This window comes from Beta vulgaris, chromosome 9, assembly GCF_026745355.1.
Source record: "Beta vulgaris subsp. vulgaris cultivar EL10 chromosome 9, EL10.2, whole genome shotgun sequence".
NCBI lineage: Eukaryota > Viridiplantae > Streptophyta > Magnoliopsida > Caryophyllales > Amaranthaceae > Beta > Beta vulgaris.
Genome location: NC_079210.1, coordinates 44,179,631 through 44,188,552, shown reverse-complemented (window position 1 = coordinate 44,188,552; position 8,922 = coordinate 44,179,631). Strand labels below are relative to the sequence as shown.

General features: G+C 35.6%; 1 protein-coding gene across 1 annotated transcript; it reads right to left on the bottom strand.

Moving 5' to 3' along the window:
• Positions 1–263: 263 nt before the first annotated feature.
• Positions 264–4,814, bottom strand: LOC104903944 (protein NUCLEAR FUSION DEFECTIVE 4). Its single transcript, XM_010692089.3, has 3 exons — positions 4,283–4,814; positions 2,935–3,776; positions 264–1,438 (listed from the first exon to the last, which is right to left on the bottom strand). The coding sequence occupies exons 1-3, from the start codon at positions 4,616–4,618 to the stop codon at positions 970–972; spliced, it is 1,647 nt and encodes a 548-aa protein (XP_010690391.1). The 5' UTR covers positions 4,619–4,814; the 3' UTR covers positions 264–969.
• Between the last annotated feature and the right edge of the window lie 4,108 nt (positions 4,815–8,922).

The window sequence follows — 8,922 nt, the reverse complement described above, 5'->3', positions numbered from 1 at the left end:
AGCATAATTTAAGTGAAGCAAATGCACAAATAAAGACTTTGTTTGGTAAACAGAAGTTTGGAGCAATATTAGAAGTTTGAACTCATATTATGAAATTTGATTAGTCCATCCTCTAACTTGTGTATCTGGTAAAAAAATATTCAATTAGCTTATTGAGCCCACAAAGCTCTTTTTGAAAAAGCTAATGTGATGAGTTTCAACATTAGAGATTTAGGAGTAAATGGATCAATTACACTTATATCCTAAAATTGTTGAAAATCACATTAATAAATAATAAAAGGTACAACAATATATTAAGCACATGTCTTTATTGGTCATTTTACATAATTATGTAACAATCAACTATCAACTACTTACCAAGCACATTTATATAAACAACTAATACAATCAACTATCTTCTATCAACTAATACAATCAACTAACAACTAACAACTATCCGCTAATTGCCAAACAAGACCAACAATTTTGTTGCTAAAAGAAAAAGGAAATTCATGGGAACTGGCTAAAAAGACTTGAGGGGATCAACTGAACTGCTATAATGACTCAATTGGTATTATAGGACAAAGAATACCTCATATTCAACTAGGACATAACAGAATATCCAAAAAAAGGTGGAACAATAACAGAATATCACCACATCTCTTTCGTTTACTTTCATTTTTGCTTTTGTAGAGGGGTTAGGAGATAAGATGGTTAGAGACTTACAATACAAAGAATCAATCATACACTCATACAGCATTCTCCACCCCCATCCTTTCCCGGTCTTTGCTAACATCATGTCGTACAACACTGTCGAAATGGCACTTTGGGAAGTAAATTGTATTTATTTTTTTACATATACACAAAACATACACCCCCAATCCCCGTACTGTCAAAAAATTGGAAATGGATAACGCTCACATGAGAAGAATCGGAATCATGCGTTGCTCCATTTCCATCAATTGCATAAATACAACACGTAGAGATCGCTCATTTTCCATTAACCACAGATTTCGATCTTTTGCTTGCAGCGATCTTCCTGTAAAGGTCCTTGGTTCTGGTAGCCATCAAGACATCTAAAGCACACCCAATAAGGCAAGCACCACCCATGATCAAGAAGCAAAGTCTATAGCAATGAGCCCCATAGCACTCATTACCACCACTAGGAGTAATGGTAGCTTCCGCATCATAGATCAGACCAGCAAGAAGACCCGAGAAAAGGAATGAGCCTAGTGGTAAGTTCAGGATAAGGATGTTGTATATGAGACCATAATATTTGAGGCCAAATAGTTCTGAGGCAGTTGGGACAGTGATTGCAAGGCGAACACCATAGCATAAACCAACTACAACTGCCCCGATGTATAGGCTCCCTGGGACTGCTATTGCCATGATCACAAATCCAACAGCTAATAAGATTTGCGATGCTGCATTGAAGAGAGGTCTAGGGGTTCCAGCTTTCCTGCAATATAATCGACCAATCAAATTCATAAGATCAACATATTCTTGACATTTTAGTTCGAGTATATACAGCTCTTAAATTGAGTAAGAGAAACCCACATGCAAGGTGACTAGTTGCCCTACACAGAAGAAGAAGAGGGAGAATGACTAGCATATAAGACTCGTGGAGTACTCCAATGTAGGCTTGTGTTAGGCCCATTGAAGATTAGTTATAAATGATTGTTTGCCTTATAATCATCAAGACCGGAAAAAAGGAGGATCCAGGGAGATATTTATGTTACCAGTCAATAATTGTCCTAATTATGGGCCAAAGGAAACCATATAGGACTACAAGACCACATCTGCAACTGCCATGACGTGATCAGCTACAGTGAACTATTAAACAGCAAAGCGCCATTAATCTGTGGTCCATATGTGGAGTGAGCCCACTTTTACAATGGCAAAGAAAAATATCTTGTAACTTGATTATAAACTTTGCTTATCTTTAAAGATAAAGCGACTTCTAGTTACGATTGTGTCAAAAACAGGAGCCTGAAGTATTGAAACCGACTTTAATATGTTAACTTATGCATACTGATATAATAATATCACAAGCAATCCAGCTTATAGTATCAACCAGTTCAGCTACAAATGTAAAAAGACACAAACTTTGCGTTTCCCAGTAATTCTACTACTTGATCTTTGCCAACCACTACCACGTTTGAAGATTTTTATTTATTTGTGGTTAGACTAAACATATCAATTAAGCAAACTGGAAGGTATCATGTTGGTAATAAAACAGATAAAGTATGGACGCAAGAATACACTTGTAGGCCAGCCTGCTCATATAAAGAAAGCTTAATTGCATCCACAGAAATCTCCATATAACCATATTCTACTATAACAATTATTGTGCACTTTGTATCACCAGTAGTTAAGACCTCTATTAAAACCCACTTGCCAACTAAATTGATTTTTTAGATTATTAAGACATTTCAACATGGCAACAACAGCATATTTAACAAAGATTTTGAAAGGGAACAGACAACTCAATATTAATTATGAAAGCGGCATGATACATACATGCCTGATCTTTCTCCATAAACCTACCCCGGAGCAGTATTTTGCCTATACAGAAAAGCTAATACTATGAGTAAAAAATAATACTATGAGTGGAATTAAAAATGGTTTGCAAGTATATTATGAGTTAATAGTCAAAACTTTTTCATACACCCACCTTTCTCTATTTTACATAGCTGTTTTATGCCTGTTTTCAATATAACTATTACTATGTTTGAACACCTCCTCCCCCCCACCAACCCAAAATATCTTTTTGTGCAATTTTCTTAAGTTTCAAGAACTCTCATACAACTTTTAAGTACTTTTTATTGTTGAAAGGAAAGCCCACGAGGGCAACTAAATATAACTTTTAAGTACTTGCATCCAAACAATATTTACTTGCTCCTTGACTGAGTAACAACAGTAATAAATAAGATGAGAATGGAAGAGCATACTTACTTGATAGAGTACTCGGAAACTGTCCCGGAGATAATCCTACCAAAGAATCCCATAATGCTAAGTAGTGACACAAAGATGGAAACATCAGAATAGCCAAGAGAAGAACCCATTTGTCCCATGTTGTTCATTACAGCCATACCAGGTCCAACACCACACAAGAAAGACACAAACAAAACCCAAAAATCAACCGTCTTCAACGCCTCAATGATAGTGTGCTCTTCACCAAGAACAGGCTGTGATTTCTCAACCTCCTCATTTACCTCCACACCCACAACATCCACTTCATCATTTGGCTGTGTATCGGACACAGCTTCCGGAGCCAATAGAGGCTCCGTATTCTGTTCCTCAATATCCTCCTTAGCTTTCGAATCCACCCAGAGTTTAAATGCTATATAACCCGGTATCACCAACGGGAAAGCAAGCAATGCTACCAGCACAACCGCAAAGGTTACATCGAAAACATCCCCTAGCGATCCAATGAAATCATGGGCTAAGAGATAAACTGCAACAGTAACAGCCACTATATTAAACATATTGAAGTACTTAGATTCTTCTGTTATGTCGGAGTCAGTGGCCGATGAAGGGACCTCCCGGAGGAAGATCATCGCGGTTAGACAGACGACGAAAGGAATAACCATAAGCATCATAAGGAAATTAGCAGGACTATCAGAAAAGAGGGCAGTGCAAACATCAGTAAATATAGCCGTGCTTAAACCCACATAACCCTTGAGAATCCCAGAAACAGGTCCCCTGTTTTTCCTGAAGTTTCTGATACATGTAACCAAGATAGCTGTGTTCATCCATGTTGTACTGTTCCCTCCCATACACATAAATATACACATCTGCACATTTTCAATTCCACAAAAAAAAAAAAAATCAACTTCTCATTAACAACCAACACCTCAAATCAACAACAACAACACCCACTATAAGTTGTCCATTCATATAAAATATATTTTAATCACCAAGCCAAGCTTGGCAGTAAGGAAAGAACCTTCCAACCTCAAAGTTGGGGTTCGATCCCCACTATAGGTTTGATCCCCCACTTTCAAAATGTCTGCCTGAAATTCAGGCCGGATTAACCTGCAAGAGGTTTCAGTCTAGTAGGGTCCTTCATCTTATCATGATCTCCCATAGGGGCACCAAAAAGCAAATTCAATCAGACCAAAAATGTTTAAATTCTAAGTTTCTATTCTACCCCAACTTTGCTAATCAAATCTTTATACAAAGTTCATCATTACTATAAATTATGTGAAAATCTCAACAGTCAACATACATCCCAGAACACAAAATTAGCCAACATATAATATACAAAAAAAAAAGTATGGAGAGAGAGAGGAGAACATACGGCCCAATAAGGAAGAGGAGAAACGGTTTTACTAACAACAAGCCATTGTGCTCCATAACCAAGAAGACCTTCAACAGACCCAATAAGAAGAAGAAGCCAAGTAGGAAAAGTATCAGAAGCAAGCCCAGCAAGAAGGCCAAAAGCTTTACCGACATCTTTAGCAACAGAAAGATTGTTTAATTGTACTTGGGTTAAGTTCATGAGGGTCTTTAGAGCATCTGAATAGTTGGAAAAAGTGTAGTTGTTGCCTGAAATAGCTTGCACCCAAACGGCCGTTACAAATCCTAACCATTTTAGTGCAGTCGCCATTGACGGCCGTTGAGAAGGTAAACCCATTATTATTGGGATAGTAAGGCGTTGATTTGAAGAGAGAGAAACTCAGAAACTGAGAAAGAGAAATATCAAATATGCAGTCGGACAGACAGACTGAGGAAGCGGTAATATTGACGCTTTCTTCTTGCAACTGGTGTCACGTTATTTAAAGTTATCAGAGAGATCTATTATGGTTTTTTGGGAATTTTTAAATTTTATTCAAGGTATTAGATTTTAGAGGTAGGACTGTAGGTATATCAATAATAAATTGGCCCAATCCCAAGTCGCCTTGATGAACGTGGATTTGACATATAACCTTTGTTTTATATTATTTGCAACTATTAGTTATTTTCTATTCACACTTTATGTCAAATCGTTACAAATAATATGAAATGGAGGTATTATCAATTTCGATTCAAAATCCAAATTTTACCATCGAGTAGAAACACTGATAAATTTTGTTTCGAATTTGGCCTGGTCTATTTTCATACTTTCTCGAATTTAAAATAAAGGGTTTTTTCACCATGTACCCTTATCATTTTTCAAAAATAATACAGTACCTCTAATTTTTTTTAATGCACCAGGTACCTCTAATTCAAAAAAGTAACTCTAACCTCTAATCCTATCCCAACCGCATAACTTCAAACCCTAACCCCACCACCTCCCCTCCCCTCCCTCATCCCCCTACAGCAACCCTCCTCCCCCGTTGATTTACCCACCCCACCCCTGGCAACAACCCCCTCCCCTGACAGCATCCCCAACCCCCTCCCCTGGCAGCAACCCCCCTCAAAACCTCACCCCCACTCATCCACCACCTCACCTCCTCTCACACTCCCGCCGCACCAGACCGCCACCACTGCGCCGTCGAACCCTTGTCATTTTCGAAAATCATTTTCGAAATCAGTTTTCGAAATCAAAGATATCAATGAAGAAGGAGGAGAGAGAGATTATGAACAGCATCGACGGGGGTCGGGTTGGGGAGGGGGAATTCGATGGGGGTAGGGGGAATTCGACGGGGCGGTGGGGGTGGGGGGCTGCGTGGGTGGGGGAGGGGTGGGGAAGGTGGTGGTTGGGTAGTTAAGGTTAGGGTTAGGTGTTAGTGTGTTAGGATTAGGGCTTAAGGGTTAGGGTTAGAGACTTAATTAGGATTATAAGGTTAATTAGGGTTAATAACTAATGGAAACTTAACAGCGTTAGTCAGTAAGGGCATTTCGTGAATTTCAATGAAATAGTAAGGGTACCTAGTGCATTAAAAAAAATTAGGGGTACCTTATAAATTTTGAAAAACCACATGGGTACCTGGTGAAAAAACCGTAAAATAAATGAAATAATTCCTTTTTTTAAAAAAAATAGAAGAAGTATTTTACTTATTTGAGAATGAATAAAGTATAACTCGATTTAAAACAATTTTATTATATTTGTATATCATGATGGAAGAAGAGAAAAGGAAAAAATATTAATAGATTTGGGTTCGTTAGCTTTTATACATTATTCAACATTGAAACTTAGATTAGTGCCCATACGAGTTTACAACCCAAGATGTATATCTTGTAACTTACGATGTGGGTGCAACCCAAATCATAATTTCAATCCTCAATTTTTAAAAGTAGTATTGTAGGCCAAATTTTACAACGTGCATAATCCAATTAAATTTGTTGACATCTAAGTTTTTAAAATTAGCTTTAACAAAGTAATCGGTAAATGTCGTAATGATGATATAACACTCCAACAACATTATATAGGCCTTGTTTGGTAATGGCTATTATTTAATTTATTTGACTGGCTATTTGTATTGGCTGTTTGTATTGGTTGTTTGACTATTTTTTTCTTTATAAACATGTTTGGTAAATTGGTTTTGGTTGTTGACTGTTGCACTATAAGATGACCATTATAGATATTGATTTTTTTTTCATTCAACTTATACCATAAGGGTATATTTGTAATCTTATTATTAAAAAAACCAACATCCAAGGAGGAAAAACTACTCCAGTTAGCTTTTGGCTGAAAAACGGACTTTAAAGCCAACAAAAAAGCCACAAATCAAACATGATTTTTGGTTGTCTGACTAAACTATAAAGTCAAAAGTGAGATAAAAAAAGTATTTGCCAAACACTCCATAATGCATTTTTAATCCATTATTCATTGCTAATATGAAAGATGGAAAACAACCAACGAGCTTTAAATACTAGAAGTATTATTAAAATATGTACATGTATGAGCACATGGTTTATAAGCAACACGGTGTACGACGTGATACATAATCATTGAAACTTTAGCAAGTATTCAAGGCCACCAGCTGCGAGCCACAGATCGAAATGGACGGCGGCCAAGGAGCCGTAACTCGTAAGGCTGAGCATCTGCGTAGTTCAAAATAGTAGCAAACTTATGCAGCTTCCTTTTTCTTTTATTTTTTATACTTTTGTCTAGATGCAGCTTCCTTACCTCCCACAATGTAGCTATCTTGGCCTATCTAAATGCAAGTTGTCAACCATTCCAAGAAAAAACCATGCAGGTTTTTGATGCTTGGACGTCACTATTTTTGGATGTTTACAGACCTCACTCCAAATCTCCAATAATTGTTTGCTTCAACAATTTTTTTCATATTCTATGTTTGTTTATTTTTCACGTTGGTCGAATATATATAAGGTATTACCACCAAAGTCCTCTTCCCCTGTGGAATTAAGTACAATTTAGGGGTACAAACAAATAAATGTCAGCTCTTTTGTCCAAATAATAAACAAATTTGATTTCAATGGGCCATCGATTTAGTTTACAAAATTGTCGGTATAGTGTATTGAAATATTTACTAAGCGTAAACCATTGTTTCATTTTTTTTTTTTAATAAGGAAAGAAAAACTTAGGCACATCTCTTTAGTCAGGAGGTCAGCCTAAAATATTATTGCGGATGATAAGAGAGAAATCAACATCAAAAGGAGGAAAATAATAAACCAGCGAATAGTTCTGATGGCCTTGGTTACCTATAAAGTCTGCCGCCATGTTAGCCTCCCTGAAGATGTGGAAAACTTGGGACCTTGAAAAACTCTGACTCCAAATCTAGACGGCTAGACATGAACAATATGTTCTCTTTATCATGATCAATATGTTTTTTTACCTAAAATATTTGTTCTTTTATATTTAATTGTATGTTCATATACAAATGTGTTATGTTTTTTAAAAAATATGCTATTATTATTATATTATCTATATAATTACTATTACATTATTTATATTATTATTATCATATTATTATTGTTATTATATTATCTATTATTTTTATTATTATTATATATCATTTTATTATTAGTATTAAAAGGTTTGCGTAGTAATTAAATGATAGTAATAGTATTAGTAATAGTAAGACTAGTAATGAAATGCAAAATAATAATAATAATAATATTAGTAATAATATGTTTTATAAAAGATAAATTCAAATCAGATCAGATAAGTTCAAATCTGATCAGATAAATTTATATTAGTAAATTTAAAATAAACTAAACTAAACATAGCCTTAAAGCTAAGCTAAAAATTATTTACAAGATAGGCTTTTAGACTGTTTGAACAAATAAAAAATTTGCAGAAAACCAATACCAAACAAAACCATGATATGCATGGAACTTCTTAAAAAGGATTGATCCACTGATAATTCCCTTTAGAATGTTTAGATGATAAGATATTGACGAGATGGCAGGTTGCTTGTAATTTGCAAATAAAGCTCTTATCTTATCACCCCTTTTAAAAAGAAAATCTTTAATTATCTTATCAAGAGAAAGTATACTCCCATATCCGGTATGGGAGTACTTTTTTCATACCATTTACTTGAGAGAATCTTTATAGTAGACCTGGGTGTACCATGCTCATGGTACACCCAAGGCTATTTTCAGCAAATGAGCAAAATGAGCAAAATGAGCAAAATGAGCAAATGAGTAAATGAGCAAATGAATAAAATGAGCAAATGAGTAAAATGAACAAATGAGCAAGCATTTCTACTCATTTAAGAAAATGAGCACACTTTTACCCAAACGAGCAAACTTTGTCATTTGCTCATCATCTTCTTCCTCAATTTCAGATCTGGAAATTTTTTTTTTTCGCGAATTTTAGATTTCCATTGTTGTGTTTGGAAGGAAGAAGGAGAGAGAGAACAACAGAACAACAACAACAACAGATCAATTGAACAAATGAACAACAATGAGCAAAACAACAAGAACAACACAAATGAATAATGAGAAATTGAACAAATCGACGAATTTCAACTTGTTTCTTTTTGTTTCGCGAATTTCAGATCTGTCGACTTTCAGATCGTGGAATTTCAGTCGCCTCATCATCACCAT